Here is a 20,259-nt window from a genome sequence, read left to right on the forward strand (position 1 = left end):
TTGCTTTAAAATCATTAATGGAAAATTCTCTTTAAAAAAGTAAAAATTGTTCAAATTAATTATGTAAAAAGGCAGATATTATAAATAAAACAAAATTAGTGAAACAGTCCCGTTATCAGGAATGGTTGTTTACCTGTAAATAATAAACATAGTTTTTGATAGAAGTACTGACATAATTTAATTAAGATCGGTTTAAGTGTAATTTTTTAAATTTAGTGAAATTAGAAATCTATTCATTTGCAAATATATTGTCTTAATAGAAAAGAGTTTCTTTGTATTATATTTTACCACGAGTATATTAAGTTATGTTGGTAGATGTGATCAGCTGGTTATTGTCCATGTGTTCCAGAAGTAAGCGTCTGTGAAGTGCGGTGTTGTGATTTGCAGTGCATGATTTGTTAGTGTTTTTTTATTTTTACACTAAGATTAACTCTTCTTATGTTGTAAAATCATGGGGAAAAAACATTTGTCTTTGAGTGTAGTAACTGATGTCAAACCTACTGACGTTTCATTGAAGCCAATGCTAAGTAAGTTTGGATAAAAATATTAATTTTTATAGTCGTATTGTATTTCAAGTTTTTTGGACAAATCCCACTTAATTTTAATGTTCTAATCTCATTAGTTTAATTAAAGGGTGAACAAACTTAAAGTTAGCGAATGTAAGGAGGTTACATCAACATATAAATTTCTAAGTTACAAAGGCGAAAGTTCGTTGCAGTTTAAAATCGAATAAAAAATTACTATTGCTTTCACAGTAGTAATTCCATTTAGTCAGTGACAAAATATTTATATTAGTGACTGTAAATATTTGTCAATTATTAAACCCGTGAATTGCCTATTATTTTTAACAGTATTTTAAACATAGTTCTAGTGTCACGCTGAGAAAATGCTAGAATTGAACTGGATATCTTATTCATTTTAACTGAATTTGTTATAAAAAATCATTTTAAATATTAAAAACTTTTTTATTAATTATTTTGTTTAAAACTGATCTAGAAATAAACAACATTATTTCTAGACCTAATTTTGTAGTAGTTTTTATTCATCTTAAATTTTGTTTTTCATATTTACAGAATATATGATTTTGAGGTTATGCATTTAACTAGATAAATACACATTTAACCTGGCTTTATGTGCTTTTCAAATGTTACATCTGAAATAATTGCACCAGAACTGATTTTCATATTCATTGTACTATTCTTGGTTAACTCTGATGTAAAAATTATATTAAATTAGGATTTAATTTTTTTTTTATAATAAAATATCTTATTAATTTCAGTATATCCTATTAACTGAGAAAAAATATCCAATTATGACAACCTAACAACAATAGACCATTCACTTGAATAAATCATACGTATTAAATTACTAAAATGTAATTTTTAATGTGCATAATTTAATATGTAATTAATTATAAGAATATTTATACACATCTAAACAGTCTCCTGAAATATTCATATGTAAATACAATAACCATCAAAAGATTATGTAGTGATAATACCAGTCAAATTATTATCACTTAATACCATAATCACTTAATAGTCATAATTATTATTATTGATACCATATAAAATTTTTGATATGATCTAATTTATTTGATGATAAAGGTTCAGTGAAAATATCTGCTGCTTGTTCAGTTGGTATATATTATTCCACTGCTATTTGTCTATCTACAACTAATTTTCAGATGTAGTGATAATTTTGTTTCTGTATGTTTTGAAAATCCTTTGAAAATAAAGTTTATAAATATTTCTTGCAAGAAAAGACTCAAGAAAGACTCGAATTGAATTCTCTACTAACAGTTAATGAAAACCTGGTAATGCTAGAACAAACAGTACATGAAGGCAAAAGGATAAATAAAAAATTAGTTGTTATTCATGTAAAAAAACAGACACTATGGTAGTAAATGCTGTAATAAAACTTGTTACAACAAAGCTTTTAGTGCAGAAACTGCTGAATTTTCATGTTTCAATAATGACCACATGACTTCCACCCATGTGAGATTCTTTAGTGAATAGAAAATTTACAATGGTCATGATAGTTTCAAGTTAGGTAACAATACAGAATTACCTATAAAAGGAATTGGGACTGTTAAAATACAAAACTGGGTCAATTCATTTGAAGGGAACCAAGGATGGCTGCTTGACCAATTCAAAAAAAAATTGAAACTTACCCATTTGTTTCCTACATGTTTCAGGGCCTTAAAATTATTTTTTTTAAATTTTTTATTTGAACAGTATACTTGTGGTGGCCATTTTTATTATGGTGCGCATACCTATTTTTGCGATCATAAGGGTTTATGGAAAAAATCGTAACTAAAAAACTGTTGGTCCTGGAAGGACAAAAACCGATTTTTTAAAAAAGATTCAGATTTTGACTTCAAATATCTCTGATGGGGCTGGTGATAAAAATCTCAAATTTCCTGCACAACTTGCAGTGTTTTTGTAATTGTTTATGACTAATAAAAAAGTTTAATGTGTATTGAACTAATAAAAATGCTATAACCTCACTAAAATCATCAAAAATCTCTTAAAAGCCATACGATTTTGACTCGCTAAATAAGTGCTCCAAGGGGGTTTCTTGTCTTCTTGGCAGTTTATTTTTATACTTATTACTGTAGTTGATGTAGAGTTGTTTGAACCATTCAACTGCAGTGTTCATGTTATAACAGGTGCTTAAAGTCATTTCTAGTCGTCAGGAAAATTCATGTTGCAACATGCTCATTTATGCTTGTTGCATTTGAGACCACTGCATCTGAACAACACAAATCAGAGAGAGATATGCGCACAATTCATTCAAAATAAATATGTTTATAAGAATAACAGCTGTAAATGAAAACACTTTTAATCATAAAGTTTTTATAAACAAATAATTAAAACAGCAGTAGGTAACTCCTTTTTGTAAAGTTTTAGATAAATTTTTCACGGGTAACATAAAAATGAAAATATAAAAGTAAATTCCAATATTTTCAACAGGTTTGGTTGAGGTAGATAATGTATTTGTTGTCTTTAAATCTTCTCACTATATTGAACATTTTGTTAAAACAATTCATTCAGATTTAAAACAAAACATGAATTCTACATTCAAAACCTAAGAGTTATTAGGTGTTAACTGTTTTTAATTAAAAAACAATAAAATCACTTAAGGTATTAAAAGTAAAAAAATATATACCAACTAGTACTACCAACAGTTCTTTTCATTTGTTGCTGTGCAAGAAGTCAATTTTCAATGTGGTGGTTGATTTCAGGATAAACTGGATATTATCTGATCTGGAATCTTATTGAAAATGAATTTTATCAAAGACACATCTGTATTTATTTTACTTGAGTAACCATTGGCGCTTAACAGTAAAGAATTGACAAAAATTGATTAGAAACTGCAAAAAGTCCTTTCTTTGAAGTAATAAAAAAGTAGATAAAAGATGGAAATAATGCTTGTTGACCGATGTAGCAACAAGGTAAAAAGTGTACATAGGTTAAATACAAAGTAAAAATATAATTTTAGTGTCACTATGGCTCCCATTAACAGTGAAAATTTGTTTCTGTCCTAGAAAATGCTAAAGATAAACTCATTAAGAAAGCAGGCATTTGTATTAATCTGTCAAAACAGTAATTGTAATTAAGTTATATATGATGCACAAATAGAAAGTAGAATAATTTGTTTGTACATGTTCACAGTTACAGGCTAACACTCTGTTACAGTACTTTCTTTTAGATAAAAGTTGAGTTTTGTATACGTGAAAGAATATCAAACCTGACTAGGATTTTAACCTAGGATCTTCTGAATGAAAGACAGAGACATTATCACTCTGCCACAGAGATCATCGATAATGGGAGATTAAGCTCATTTTATGTGAAGTATATGGAAATCAACAGGCCCATAAAACTAGTAATTAAATAAATCTTTTAGAAACTACAATTTATAAAAAGTTCTTAATAAACAAGAATTAAATGAGTAAAACTATTTTATTAGCATTGATGCATTGGTAGAGAAAATTCATTGTTAAGTAATGATGGATGTGCAGTATGTAATAGGCTTTTTAAATTAAAAAATTTTTAATATGATGGTTGAATATTTTGTTATTTGCCTTTCATGAGTTAAGCTTTTATATTATTTTACTTACAAAAGGGGAATTAAACTAGCATATTGGTGAATTCAGGTGGTGGTGTGTTTTAGGTGGGCATTGACTACATTGTAAGCTAACCATTTATTTTTAACTAAAACAGATTGAATTATTCACTATTTTCAGATTGTTCTATTAATACAAGTTGGAAATATTTTAATATTTTGCTGTTTTTTATTATATATATATTAATTATTAATTTTTTTATAGTGTTTTTATACTAATATTTACTAACTTTTTTGTATTTACTGATAACTATTTAAAAAATAATTAAAATTCCTATTTCATCTATTGAGTCACCATGAATCTTTAATATATACAGATGGGCCAAAACAGAATGACACCGTTTGATGCGCATTATTTGTCATTAATGGTAGAATCTATACATTTGGTCTGCCTAGTATCACTAGTGTCTTCACTGCCAAACTGTACTTCCATCAGTAAAGCTTTGAATATCATTAAACCAAAGAACTGTCATGTCCTTATTTGTAGCAACTTGTGTAGTGAACTCCAAGCTTTAGAAGATTTGTATTCCAGCCATCCTACTATTGGTAAAATCTATAATACAGTCATTGGGTTGAACCATCACAACACAAATTGAGTTTCTATTGGATCCCTAGCCAAGTGGAAATTTGGGAGATGCAGATTTCACTGCTAAAGATGCATGTAGTCAACTGACTTTTACCACTCATGTTACTACTGCCAAGTTTATTAATTTTGTAAAACACACTCCTTGAGAAAAGTGGCAAGGTGACTAAACTGTTACAACAGATAATACACTTCAAAGCATGAAGGATACTGTGCTTCCATGGGACTCTTCATATAGAAACATTTGCCAAGAGGAAGTGTTCGTTTGCCTATTGTGGTTTGAACATACCAGAGCTACCCATGGGTGTCTGATGTCATCAGAAAATCCACCCCTCTTTGTACAATGTAACTGCTGCTTGACTATGCACCATATCCTTGTGGATTGCATATGTTGTTATGTAACCTTGCATCGTAAAATTAAATTACCAAGAAACATTTCCCATATCCTGGGCAACGATAAGGAAGTTTCAGACTGGATGTTATTTTATGAAGTATAAACATACTTTTTATAATTTAATATTGTTTTACCATTTGAAACCAACAATCATTTTGATTCAATTTTTGTTTACTCGTGTGTATATTTTGTCATGGTGCTGAGACCATTTTTATTTTTGTTTCTTAATCTTTTGTTACCGAAAAGGGGCCCTTGACACTCCTTTCAGACTTATTTAAATTTTATTTGAGTTTGTCTAAATTTTATATTTTTTGTTTGGTTTTGTGATATTAATTAGTTTTTTTAGTGATAAGTTTAGTTGTGATATTGGGTGTAAGGTTTTCTTTTCTAACATTTTGTTTTGGTATTTTTATTTTTTTTTTATGAATATGTTTTCTGGTCAATTATGACACAAAAGCATTTTTGCCCCTCCCCCCAAAAAAATGTTTTTCTTTAATTACCAGTTTTTGATCAGAAATTAAAGTACATTGTCATTTATAAATTTGGACAGAAATTATGTATATCTTAATCCAGAACATTCGGAAAGTTACCTACATTGAATTTAAGTACTAATGAATAATACCCAATAGGTATTACTAGACTTTTTAATGAGTGCTTGACAGCCATTACTTTTAATTGAAGTTGTGATTCAGTTGATGAACCTTATTATTTGTAATTTATTATATGTTATGCAATTTATTATATTGTTTATTTGCAAACTTTGTAATCAATTTCATCGATCATCTCATAAAGCAAAGAGCTAAGTTATATGTGACAACAAAGACCTAAAAAAAATGTTCTCTTGTCAGCATAAAGATATTCCTGCATGATGTATACTTATATCAAATTGGAGAGATTTTATCTTTCTATCACCAGATTTGAGTTTATCTCATTACTCTTTATAAAGATCAACATAACAAAGGTTACTACAAATGATCAAGCAAGCCTGAACAAATGAGTTCATAGACAAACTGTGCGTGAAATCATAAATTAAGTGTTTTCAGATAAGCAAATCATGTCCAAGACTATATATCTGTATATGTAAGATAATTTTACCTATCTTTTATAATGTTAACCTGAAATTTTTAATAAATATTCATCTATTAAGTGACATTCCAAATGCTCTGTATAAAATTATATTGTTAATATTAGTATATCTGTGTTTTTAAAGAGAGTGAAATTATTAATAGAATGAAAAAACTGAAAAATATTTCATTAATATCCAGTTATGTGTTGGGTCATTACTTTCTTATAATATAACTATATGATACTGCTTTGAAATTTAGTCTGGACTTTCTAACAAATTATTTTAATTCATTTACTTTTTTTATTTTTGTAATAACACTACTTGTTGATTTGTAACAATAAATTTAAGTTTGAAATTATAACAACAGCAGAGTTATAAAAAGTATATTATCTGCAAGACTTTTATTATGTTGTACAAGTTATAATAAAATAAACAATTTGAGAAAACATGTTCTTATAGTCTACAAGTAGTCAAATAACGTAATCTGCATTATATTTTCATTAAATAACTGTTTAAATCTTGTGCATAAAGTACCTGCTTTATAAATACAGGCAAAATTTGTTAAAATATTTTTGTCCATTTGTTTGTTGTTTTATAATTATTTTCTGTTCCAACAAATGATAGAACAGAATTTAGGGAGATGGATTTTATTTTTTAATTATAATTTTTTTTTATCGTAGATGTAATTACAGTGTTTTGTATTGTTAGTTTATCTGAATTACAAAAATAAGCAATGGGAAATGAATTCTGCAATTAATTTTTGCTTAAATGTTGGTTATATTTACTGCTTTATAAAAAGGATATATTATTTATTGTGATAGATCTATGAGTTTAGTGTATTTATCCTTTATGAACTATTGCAATTCTAAAATCAAAATCTTAATTAATTTGACTGATTTGTTGACATTCTAAAAGGTTGTTGTGTATTACACCCTTGCTTTGTTCTCACTGAATTTAACTTCTCTGATTTATCTTTAAAAGATATATATATTTTTATATAAGGCAAAAAAAAAAAAAATACCAGTGGACTGATTTGATGTGTTAGAAATATAATTCTGCTAAATTAGCCCAGTTTTCTTAGAAATAGAATTTAAAATTTAATAAAAAGTAATTGGATGTGTAGTTGAATTTTTGAATAGGCAGGCAGTTGTATATTTATCATTACAACATATTAATTGGCAACTATTAAAGATGCATGTAGGCAAGATAAATGGATAGGGCATAAAGTAAATTTATGCAGTGCGTTCGGAGAGTTGCTGTGCAGTATGCTTTAGAATTATGTGGTGGATTCTGTTTTTTTGGTGTTAGGTTGGTTGTCCTGTGGGTTTGTTGGGTGAACGTGCTTCATTTGGTTTTGTTTATCAGAATCAGTAGTTGCAAGAAAAGTAATGGTTCTCTTGATGGAGGAACATATGCTTCTTGTTGAATATGTCTTTCGTGAAGTTGACAAGTGTGCTGATTTAGTGAAGCACAAGTTTTCTGAAAAATCTCAAAATACTCTTGTTCCTCATTACAATGCAGTTTGAACTCTGTCAAACAATTTTAGGCTACGAGCTTGTTGAAGATGGTGATCAAAATGGAAGACCACCTAAACTAAATGAATAGAAGCTGCTTGATATTTCCAATGCTTTGGTCAAAAGTCCATCAAAGTCAATGTGTAAGTTAGCACAGCAGCAAGATATCAGACTTGCTACTGCATGTAAAAAAAGAACCGAAACATTTCCTCTACAAAGTGTGTGTTCAAGAACTGAAACCTACAGATTGTGCCAAAAGACTAAATTTATTGTCAATGGTTTAGATGTTTTATTGATCAAAATTCTGTAGATATGTTCGAAATTATGTTTTTAACAGATGACATGTGGTTTCAATTGGGAGGGTGTATTAATTCACAAAATACACAAATGTGGTTGACAACTAACCCCCATGAATTACACGAACAATCTTTACACGAAGCAAAAATTGTAGCCTGGGTCGGTGTGAGTAGAAAATACACATTGTGGATTCAATCTTTTTTTAAAATGTAGTTAATAGAGATCGTTATCAAGTTGGTTAAAGTGTTTGAAAATAAATTGAAACATTTGCAGTATTGTATTATTGGTGCTGGAGGAGGTCATTTTCAACAACTTTTATTAACTATTCCAGTTATTGTAATATCCGTTTCTATAAAATAATGAAATAAAAATACAAAGTTATAATTAAGAAAGTTTCATCATTATATTTCTATAATTCCAGTGCACAGCAACTTTCCTAATGCACTGTATTATTGGTTATCAATGGTTTTCTATGTAAAATCACACAAAATAAAAAGCAATTTTAATTTGTTTTGGTTATAGAAAAATTATAACAAATAATGTATTACTGTTATAGTTATGAAAAGTTTCAAAAGTGCAGCATTATTTTTTTTATTTTTATTTTTTTAATATAAACTATAACAATTTATTAAACTAAGTTTCTGATACTGTTTATTGAAATAATAAATCAAACCTTTAATGTTTATTGATAAATACAAAAACCAGATTTGAAAAAATATATAATGATCAGGAAATATTTTGTATGTAAATATTTTTAGTCTGTCAAAAGACATTGCATTTTATGAAAACAGTTACAGTGGAAATGTATGGAAGCATCTCAGGTGTCCAAGTGTTTGATATACAATACATTGTAAGTATTTGTAAATGGATGGAATCAATTTTGTCATGTAGTGCTGATTGGAAGAGCATCCAGTTGTAAAAATCTCACAAAATCCATTTCCTCTGTCTTAAAGAAAAATAATAATAAATTTCTCTATTAGTAGAAAATAAAGCTGATTGATTAAGAATGGAACATTACTTTATGTGCTGTATTCAGTGTGTTCTATTTCTGAAACAACATGCAGGAATTATACATTGTTGTAAATTAGAAAAAAAAATTTTGTGTTTTTACTTTTTCAAATGTAAATGTTACATGTTTTTTTCAGTTGATTTTAAACATGGTGCTTTGAAGAAAAAAGAAATTCCCAAATTAAAATGTGATTTGATGAAAGAAAAAGAAAATCCTAATAATGTGATGATAATTTTCAATTCTGATCAAGCTGAGTACAAGTACAAAGGAATTAAAGTAGATAATGATTCAGAGTTATGTCAGAGATTTTTTGTGATAAGAAACAAAAGAACAAATAAGGTAAATTTAAACATTCAAGTTTTTTATTTAGATTTCATTAGAACTATTTTGTTCATTGCTACTAATTATTCACTTTGTGTTAATGTAATCAAATTTTATTAATATTGTAGACCTAGACATGTTTATAAAGACAAAGTTCCATTTGATGTAATTTTTCAATTATTTAGTAGTTTTTAAAAGTAGATTAGTTAAATTTCTTTAAATCTCAAAATGTCAAAAGTTCAGATATTTTGTGTGCTTTAAACAGTATTTGTTATTGTGTATTATCCAGAATACTTATTTTATCTTAAAGGTGCTATTTTAAGTTGTACATTCATTTCTAACAGTTTGTGCATTGGTAGCAAAAATATTTTGTTAAAAGACAAATTTCATATAAATATATTTTGAAATATTTTTATACGAAATTTGATAATCTAAAATTTTGTTTGTAATGGCGCTGTCTGTGCTAAGATCCCAGTTTTCATAGAAAAACTTAACTAGCACAGGAATTTGCTGTTTTTTAACTTTAAATGAACCATGTAATTTTTCTTACCAATGCAGCTTCTTTTTTAACAATTTGAGTGCCTGCTAATTGATGTTTAACAACCTCTTGAAAAATAAAGTTCAGAACAAAAAAATTAGCGCAATTATTAACAGATGAGAACTTATTTTGGTTGGAAGTAGATTTAATACATTCATTTTAACTCAAGTTATTGAAAGCTTTGCTGCTATCTGACTTTACGTTAATGAATCCTTAATTTGTTTTAAAAAGCCGAGAATGAATTGCAAACTTTCCTGGCAATGCTGATCAAGTTATGAAATTCATTTTTGAAAAAGCTTTCCGGCTACACCAGTTTTTTGTACTTATTTATTTAAATAGTTAAATAAATAAGTACAAAAAACTGAATATTTCTATACTTGTGGAGGACTTAATAAAAGTTAAACAGTGGGACTGTTTTGTGTACTTGTTTTTTTTTCCAAATTTATACAATAACTAAAAGTACAGCAGGTGAATACAAAACCATAACTGTTCAATTAGCCAACTTCAGATATTTCTTCTGTGATATATTAAAAAAACCTATATTGTAATGAATCATAATGTTATTGATTACATTTTTTTTCATTAAATATAAAATTACCTGTTTCTTTTGTCTAAATCTTTTAATTTTTGAACACGAGATGCTTAACAAAATAATGTAATAACCAGAATTTTTAACATTAGTATAATTGGATCACAATTTCAAAACATTTGTTTTCAACTTTTTCAAATTAGGGGCCTCATACACGTGGTGTCTTTTTTAATGATGAAAATACTCACTCAAATTTATTTTAAATAATTGAAAACTGAAATTACAATTTTTTTTTATATATTTAGGAAGTCCCACATCAGGGGAGTATTAAGTTTTTAGTGACTTTATTGTGTAACAGAATACATTTTATTTTGAGTATTAAAATTGAAATTGTGAAACAAATGTTTTCATGTAAAAAGTAAAGGAACTATTGTGATTGCGAAAAATTGTGGTTTTCAGATTTTAATGGAAATATCCATTTTGACCATCCCTGAATCCATTTTGACTAGTTTCAGTGTTATGTTTGTATGTATGTACGTACATGTATGTATGTAGTGCATATGTATGTCGCATAACTCAAAAACGATTAGCCAAAAACAATGTTTTATCCAAAACATTTGGATTTTGGACTTTTTCTTAACTGCAGTAATAAGCCCTCATTTAGAGCTTTTCAATGATATGTCATAACTGGTACTTATTTTCATTGGTTCCAGAGTTATACCCAAATAAAATTTTTATTAATGAAATATTTGGATCTTACAAGGAGAAGGCAAATCGGGTTTGAATTGGACTTCATCTCCTTTTTTTTAAATTCTTTTTTTTTCAATTTAAATGTATTGATTTATTAATAATTATTAACCTCTGATTGTAAAAAAATATTTATGATAAATAATAATTCAATAATAAAAAAAAATATCAGAAGTTATTAATGAAATAAAATTTTATGTACTTTTCATTTTAAAAATATGTGTATATGTAATTTAATAGGCCTACAAGGAAGTTATGTGGTGTCCACATAAGATATTTTTCATTTTAGGAGTTCCCATACTCAAGAGGAAACATTCAGGTAAAATTAATTTTTAAGGAAATAATCCCTAAATGTTGATGACAAATTTAAAAAAATAACTTTATAAAATACAAACTCATAATTCTAAGTAAACAAAGTTGTAATATTCTTGGAATGGAATGAAATTTTTGGCTAATTTATTTTCCGAGCAATATTAAATAGTAATGGCTTTCAGAATAGTACAGTTTTTACATTTTAACTGCAATGGGTAACTTGTAAGATGATTTAAATTTAAAATAAGTTTTTAAATAATTTTTTAAAAAAATTTGTTACCACAACCATTGGAGTGGGATGGACAAAAAATATTTATGTTGTAGACCTATGGTGTAGAAAATATAGATGCAAAAACTTATTATTCCTTTTTAGAAGTAAGATATAGCTAAAAAAAGAAAAATATATAATAATCTTTGGAGAGGATGAATATTAAACAAAAATTTTTGATAATTTGTGATTTTGAAAAAATCTTCAATATTTGTAAGAAAAGTTTTTGCTAAAGTGCATTGTGTAAAGTTTGAAGTTTTGTTTTGGCTGAAAAATCTCCACCCCTTGCTTCAATTTTTGGAAAAAAATTAATAAATTCTTCCCCCCCTCCCAAGAAGGGGTCTACTAAGTTTGAAGAAAATCAGTCAATGGGATTTTCAAAGTAATAAGGCCAAATACAGGCCAACATACATATGCACAAACATGTCTGACAAAAATATATTTTTTGGAATTGGGAGCATTTGAATAAAAAATATTTTTTGAGGATTATTTACAATTTATTTGAATAAATTTTTTTGTGTAAAAAAATATATTTTTGATTCTCCTTAAGGTAAAAAATTTTAAAAAGACCAATTTTTTTTTACTGATTTATATACTCTCCTGATATTACTATAAAGTAAAAAAAGTAAAAATAAAGTTGTGATGAAAGGAATTACATTATTCATTTATATTTTATAAACTCCAAATTTCTATATAAATTGACCCCAGGATTTGCATTCTAACTGAATTATTTACGTGTGGCCCTATTATTTTGATGTCATGTTAATGAACTGTTGTTTAAATTCTCAAAAAAATGAAGTTTCAATGATAGAAAAAATTACATGGTTCATCTATGTTTTAATCCTTTTACTGCCAAATTAGAGTATACTCATTTTCAGTTAACAGTGTTGACAGGCCAAATCTAATTAACTTAATTGATATTTTTGTTTGTGTTATGTCAAATCTAGTTAAACACGTAGTGCTAGTTTAGATTCTTGCCTGAAGTGATGCCATCCTGTGTTTTATTTTTGCAACACAATGTACATTGAGTAATATCATTTTTTTTACATTGATGAAATCAAATGAATTCTTAGCAGGTGTTCACTGCTGTTTGACTTGTGTAAATAGTAAACATGGTGTCTTCTAGTGGATTATTATCATTGCAAATGATATCTAATTGTTATTATTACATTTCTAATTGAGAATTAGAAGGTTGTGAAATAAATTTTTTTGATTGTGGTAATAGTGCTCATAATTCCCTAAAGTAAATTCAGTATTTAATGTCCACTTGCAAATTAAAGAAATGCGATTTGGAAAATAAATCAAGTAGCTGTGGCTAAATGATAAATCATGATTACTTTTGAAACATGTTATAACTTTAAATAAAGACTAATAAAAAAAATTAACGTATCAATCATAAAAGCTGTGCGTACCTTTAGGTTATTATTATAATTATTGCAGTTGAAGTACAGCATCAGTTATATATCGCCTTCCAAATCACCATTTGTATTTATCAAAAACATCTTTACTGGGTAGTTCCCTACTTCACATGGCAAAATTTACACCATCCACCTTTTCTTCCCAGTTTTCTACACTTTCTACAACCAGTTGGGATCCATATCCAAGACTGCATAGGAATTCGTTCATTGGATATTCTTGCAAATGACCATATCAGGACAATTGTTATTCTTGAATTTCATCTGATGATGGTTTTGCGATGCCAGTTTTATTTCAAATATCACTATTTTGTGGACAATCCATTATGTCTAGTTGACACTTCAAAATCCCTCCTTCGTAGGTTTGATTCTTCTACTAATTTTAGATGATAAAGTCCAGACTTCTGAGCCATATTTGGCATTACATTTAATTAATATATCAAATAATCAACTTTATCTTTAGAGGTATGTTCTTGTTCCAAAAAAAGTTCAATATCTGTGGCACAGCTCTTCCCTTCCCTATTTTATTTAAGTTAATCTTAATGTGGACCATCACAAAGATGTCTGTAAATTTAATTTAACATTTAAGAAAAATATTCCCAGAGATTAACAAGGGAACATAAACCTGCTAGTTAAAAAGGGTTAAAGATCAATAAATTGATGTGCAAGTTATACCTTCATAACTAAATTCTAATTTGAGTTATTATAAGCATTGACTTGATGTCAACTTTGCAGGCCCTTGATTTATTTAAAAAATAAATTTTTATTAGATGAAAAAAATAGAGTTTATTATTAAATAGAAAGTTAATTAGGGATAAAAGAAGTCTATTTTAGCTGAGTTAAATCTTGATATGTGCATTCTAGGTGAGAGTTATTCTAAGCAGTCTTGCTATCTTGATATCATGTAAATAGACCTCCAATTTATTTAAAAAAACAAAGTTGCAGTGATAAATTATATGATTCATTTATGCGGTAAAAATGTTAGTAAAATTCTCACACTGTGGTATTCTAATTACTGCATTATAATTGAAGTTATTTTAAACCCCCCCTCCTTAACTTGCTGTCATGTTAGAAAGCCTGCAGTTGATTTAAAAAATTGAATTGTAGTAAATTTGTTAATTTCACATTTATCTACTCATTAATAATGAATTCTTTAAACGCATTAACCTTCTCAATTATTTTGTTGGTTGTGAATCTTCTAAATCGCCCACGGTAAGTGAAACTTCTTAATGAATCAAAACGCTTGTGTTACTTGAACTTAGTTTGCCCTTAGCTTGTTCTATGGTTTTTTGAAATACTGAATAAGATGCTTCCATCTGTTGATATAATCGATAAGTATCTTACAGGTACAGCACTACCTGTTAGATGCAGGATCTATTGGAACCGTCTGTGTAAGCTCTGACATACAACTGTCATTTCTAGACTTGCTATTAGTGTTATTAATGTGGCACAAGATCATAAAATGTTGTTTCCCAACATAATTTTATTTCAGTATATTTTGAAATTTTAATTTAAAAATAAGCTTCTATAATAAATTTAGTAATATTTATGACAAACTTACATTCTTGTACGTGATTTCACAATTACAGTTTGTTATAGTTTATTCCAGTAAGAATAATTCTATGAAATTATTTTTTATTTATACCTTTATAAAATTTAACAACCGTTGATAAGCAACTTTCATTCTCATAAAGGCTTTAAATCTTAAATGACTTAAGTTTGAGGGTTTTAACAACAAAAGAAATTGAGGGTCCATTGTAAATGATACAGTTCAGAATTTTAGGGCTTAGTAATTCAAATCTAAAAAATTATGTTTTAGTTCCTCTATTTCTATAATAATATAATAATTATCTATAATTTAATATTATGAAAGTTGTAATAATTTGTGTTACATTGTTATTACATTTTTTATATACTGTTTTAATAATGTACTTTTTTTTAGATTCGGATTGCAACAGTAAATCAGCTTATTGTCTCACGATACTTAGAAAATACTGAAATTCATCAATCAAATTTGAATAAAATAAATACAAGTAATAATAATAAGCAGATACATATGACGGAGCTTAAAAGAGCTTTTGGTTCAAAACGATCACAGCGTGCTCAGGAATTAAGTAGTAAAGTGAATATTAATGCTGAAGCTGTTAAAACAAAAATGGAAGAGTCAGCAATTGGTATGTTTTTTAAAGTATTTAGGATAATTTTTCTAATAGTCAATTATGTGATTTGGTGTCCCCATTCCTTTCTATTTCAGTAAAACTTTTACAAGGTTGGGTCTTCATTCTGTACCATCTACTCTGGATATTTTTAGAGATATTTTCTTTTGTTATTTTTTTGTGTAACTACTAATAAGTATACATGTACTTTTCTCAGCTTCCATCATATGATCTATCTTAAATAATTACAAAACCTCTATAAAGTGATACTAAATCAGATTTTTCAGACTATGAATTTATATTTAAAATACTTTTGTGTTACGTCATTGTTTCTGTTTATTTATAGAAAAACCTTAGTTTAACATACTTAAAAAAACATATACTTTCAAGAAATAAATAAATAAAATTACTTCATGTACATCTTGAACAAAAAGTTAGGCATAAATAATTTTATTTGTAGTAACAAATTACCAGAACATATTTTGTTCTGGTAATGAAATAATTAGATACAACGTCATAATTACATACAGTACAGGTCATTGCAAGTTAATTGATGTGATTTTTGGAATACACTACTTTGGCTGCTGGTGTGGAGAGTGGAGAGGATGTCTCAGCGTACTGCGAACCAGCCTCCAGATATTACATACACTGTAGTAGCAGTAATTTCTTTTACTGAAGGTTGACACTCTGTCAAATATATGATCTTGTTAATATTTATCTTTATAATACCAGTTTAACTGATTTAAACTTTTGTTAACAAGTACCTTTCATATTGCATGGCAGTAATTAGTAGTGAAGTCAGAATGTGACATTAGTGATTTTTGGTACTGGCTATGTTGAATACCATGTTTATATGTCTATTAATTAATTTTTATTCATTATTACTATAATTTCTATTATAATTAATAAATTATGTAAGTTTAAATTATTAGTTTTGTTATAATTTAAATAAGTTCTTACATAAAAGGAATAATTCCTAATTCCTCCTAATTATCCATTAATTTGCCTACCATTTATGGAGTGAGTCGTTTCATTATCATCAAACATTTTAGCAGTATTATTGATAGCACTGTATCTTAGATATTAATTTTGGAGCAAAGATTTTTCTACTTTTTTTATTACTGTTATATTAAATGTTCACATATTTTTTTCTGTCTCGGAGGTTGTGCTTTGAGAACTTCATGGAACTTTTTTATACCGTATAAGACCTTGTTTCTAGGAACATGAAGTTTCAGTAGCGACCAGATATTTTCAATCAGATTCAGTCCAGGATGATAAGATTATAATTTTAAAACTGAATAACCTTAGGTCTAAAAATGTCATCTGTTTGATGTGTTTTTAATTCAATTTCATTTAATTCGATTTTTAAGCAGATTAGAGAGCAGATATTACAGAGCTTTGTCAAACACAAGTTTATAATTATCCAGTTATAAAAAAATGAATGAAACTTTATAATAAAAGTGAAGTAAAGTGTTATTTATAATTAAGAAACTTTGTTTAGAGAATATAATCTATTTATAATGACAAATGCAAAATAACTTCTGAAAATAATAATTCCAATGAATTGTTATTGATTTAATTGATTCATCAGTGTTACTATACCAATAAATAACTGTGGTTTTAATTTCACAGTTTGTGGATATAGATATGTTATTGATGTTTGTGTAACTGTGATTGAGATTATTTACCTTCTTTCTTTCTTTTTCCTGTTTAGCCTCCGGTAACTACCGTTTAGATAATACTTCAGAGGATGAATGAGGATAATATGTATGAGTGTGAATGAAGTGTAGTCTTGTACATTCTCAGTTTAACCATACCTGAGATGTGTGGTTAACTGAAACCCAACCACCAAAGAACACCGGTATCCAGGATCTAGTATTCAAGTCCGTGTAAAAATAGCTGGCTTTACTATGATTATTTACCTATGTGAACAAAACTGCATGCATCTAAGCATCTTAGTTGTCATTGTGCATTTATGTAAGGCAAGTTTTTAAAGAAAGGTCTATTTTGTTTTTGCCACTCGCATTCACGATGTAAAATGATGGTGCTTGCATTGATCAATTATTTCAATCAATAGTCAGCTGTTTTGTTGTTAGTTACAATAGTTTTATATTATTGTTTATATTCATCCATTTATAATGTTTGCTGTGATTTGTGATCCTGCTGAGGGTGAAGTACGAGGATAATCCAATTTTTGATGGTAACAAACAATTCTGTAATCGAAATTCACAGCCATATTTGCGATATGATAAATATTATGAATGACGCTAAAGTAGTACAGTGATGCCATTTTGAGAAGGGGAGAAAATGTGTATGATGCAGAATATAGCTGCTGAGCATCTGTGATAATGGATGATTTGATTGAAAAAGTTGACAAAAAAAATTCAAGAAAACTGGTCTTTTGCTGTGACACTTGTTTTTGACTGAAAAATTGGGCTAAAAAAGATTTTGTATCAGATGGGTGCTGAAGATGTTAACTGACATATAAGAAAAAACTTCTTGCTTCAAAAAAAAATCTTGTATGAATTTTTGCAAGGTTATGAAAGTGAAGGTGATGAAATATTTGATCAAATTATTACCAGAGAAACCTGAATTTCTTACTCAGACATTGAGACGAAGCAGCAGTCAGTGCAATAGTAGCATTCTTTTATCTCCTTGATCAAAGAAGTTCAAACAAGAATGTTCTGTAAAGAAGCTTATGGATATTATTTTTTTTTTTACTAGAAGGGTTGTCTTACTTGTTGATTTAGTAATCGTTGAACTACTGTGAATGCTGATACACATTGCAAAAAAAAAATCTTACAAGAGCTATAAAAAACAAACGATGTGGATTGTATCCCACAGGATTTTGTTTTTGCATGTCAAGCCTGGCCATTTATGACAAATGAAATCGGTAAGGTAACTGGAAAAATTTTATTAAAAAATTTTCAATCATTCATCCTATAGCCCTAACTTAACTCTTGGGGAGATTATTTTATTTTTTTTCATCTTAACCAATGGCTTCCATCACAGATTTGACAATGACGAGGAATTGAAAAATGACGTTAATGTGTGGTTTAAGTCATTGGCAGTGGAATTTCTTGAAAGTGGGTTTGTCTTCACTGTAGCTTTAGGTTTTTTATTATCATTATTACTGAACCAGATTGATTACGTCTAGTGGTGAACTCGTCATCGCAAATCAGCTGATTTTAAAGTCGAGAGTTCTAAGGTTCAAATTCTAGTGAAGGCAGTTGCTTTTATATGGATTTGAATACTAGATTGTGGATACCCGTGTTCTTTGGTGGTTGGGTTTCAACTAACCAAACATCTCAGGAATGGTCGATCTGAGACTACAAGACTATTCTGTATTTACATTCATATATCATCCTCTGAAGTAATACCTTACAATGGTTCCAGAGGCTAAACAGAAAAAGAAATATTGATTACCATTACTGTTATTGATATTTTTAATTTCTTAATGATGTTCAACAAATTAATCGTTAGTTTATTTTCCAGTTTAAGCCATTCATGGTTCTGAAAAAAAATTGGTAAAACATATTTTTTTTAGTAATGTCTTTTTTTATTTTTACCACTTTATTATTAACTCTTATAGATTGATTGTTTTAATCCTTTTTTTTATTTGTATATTTTCCAAAAATTTTCCCCCTATCTGTAGAGTTATCAAAACTTGATAACTTTGTATGTACATTAAACTTGAATAGTGTGTTAGATTTAGCTGAAATATGACCTTTTTTTCTTTAAGTGCTTGTTGTACAAATTGGAATTGAACTTATTGTGTACTACTCCTTAGAGGAGGATGTCAGTCCTAGTGATATGTGATATAGAATCTATCCTGATAAGGAATATGATGCTGGTAACAACATAATATACTGAGATTTCTTTGACTTATCACTTCTTAAATACTTATATAAAAAGTTTAATGTGAATAAAGCTAATGTAATTTATGAAAAATGAGATAAAATTTTTGAATAAATTTTATTCATGTTGACATATTTATGCGTTAATATAAGAATAACTTTGAAGTAGTTCTCTTTGTTTAATTTATTTACTATAATTTTTTTCTTTTTTTTAGATGTTAATGTTGATGTAGAAGATTTGAACAAAACTGGAAATGAAAGTATGTTATTACCAAAGATTAATCCTAATGCCACGGGTGTTACAAATATCTATAAATTGGAAGATCTGTTTACATCATCAGAAGTATTAGATAGCCTTACGGAAGTTGCTCAGTCTGTTTTAAAAAGTTGCCCACAAGAACCTGATTCTGAGTAAGTTTAGTTGAAAAACTTTTGGCTGTCTGAGTTTATATATAGTATGTGTTAGTTAATTTTATGTGTACATTGTGTGTTAATTTTTATTTTGTACTTTATGGAGTAATTTTATTTGCTTATTTCACTAAGTTTTTTCAAAATGAAATTATCTTTTTATCATCTTTGTACAAACTTTTATTACATTTGTAATGTTTGACATGCTTTGAAAGTACATGTATTTGACAAGAAATTATTATCAATGTTCTTATGATTGATTAAAATGTGATATGGTTGATTTCATTACATGGTTGATCCAATTTTCCCTCATAGGTTAATTTAAACTAAATTATATGTAATGTCAGTTAATGAAAAATGGAACCTCTTAAAAATGGAAACATAACATAACCTCCTTAAAACATACGGTTTCCCAGCCTCTGATTTATTTGAATAGAAATTAATCTTGTCATGATTGAAAACTCCATATTATGGAAATGGAAAAGAAACATAAATTTTACTTTTAATTGCACGAGTTAAATTTATCCCGTATGAAGGAAAGGAAATAAAAACAGAATAGCCTATTATAAAATAAATTATACACAAACTACATTTATAAAATAATAATTGCGGTAAATGACAAATTGTTTTTTAAAGCACAAGATACATCATCACATTGATGGCTCCAACTTCTGGTCTTTAGGCTGACTGTTACTAATAAAGCATGGTTGCAGGCGG

General features: G+C 27.8%; 1 protein-coding gene across 2 annotated transcripts in view; it reads left to right on the top strand.

The window, feature by feature from the left end:
• The first annotated feature begins 326 nt into the window (after nucleotides 1-326).
• The window catches only part of Polr1E (RNA polymerase I subunit E), a 43,937-nt gene continuing 24,004 nt past the window's right edge, over nucleotides 327-20,259 (top strand). For both annotated transcript variants that reach the window (XM_075367420.1, XM_075367419.1), the window contains exons 1-4: nucleotides 327-527; nucleotides 9,128-9,330; nucleotides 15,064-15,295; nucleotides 19,350-19,545. In XM_075367420.1, the coding sequence (XP_075223535.1) occupies nucleotides 452-527; nucleotides 9,128-9,330; nucleotides 15,064-15,295; nucleotides 19,350-19,545 (707 nt within the window). In that variant the 5' untranslated portion in view covers nucleotides 327-451. The remainder of the gene's footprint in view (nucleotides 528-9,127; nucleotides 9,331-15,063; nucleotides 15,296-19,349; nucleotides 19,546-20,259) is intronic.

This window comes from Lycorma delicatula, chromosome 5 (assembly GCF_047948215.1).
Source record: "Lycorma delicatula isolate Av1 chromosome 5, ASM4794821v1, whole genome shotgun sequence".
NCBI lineage: Eukaryota > Metazoa > Arthropoda > Insecta > Hemiptera > Fulgoridae > Lycorma > Lycorma delicatula.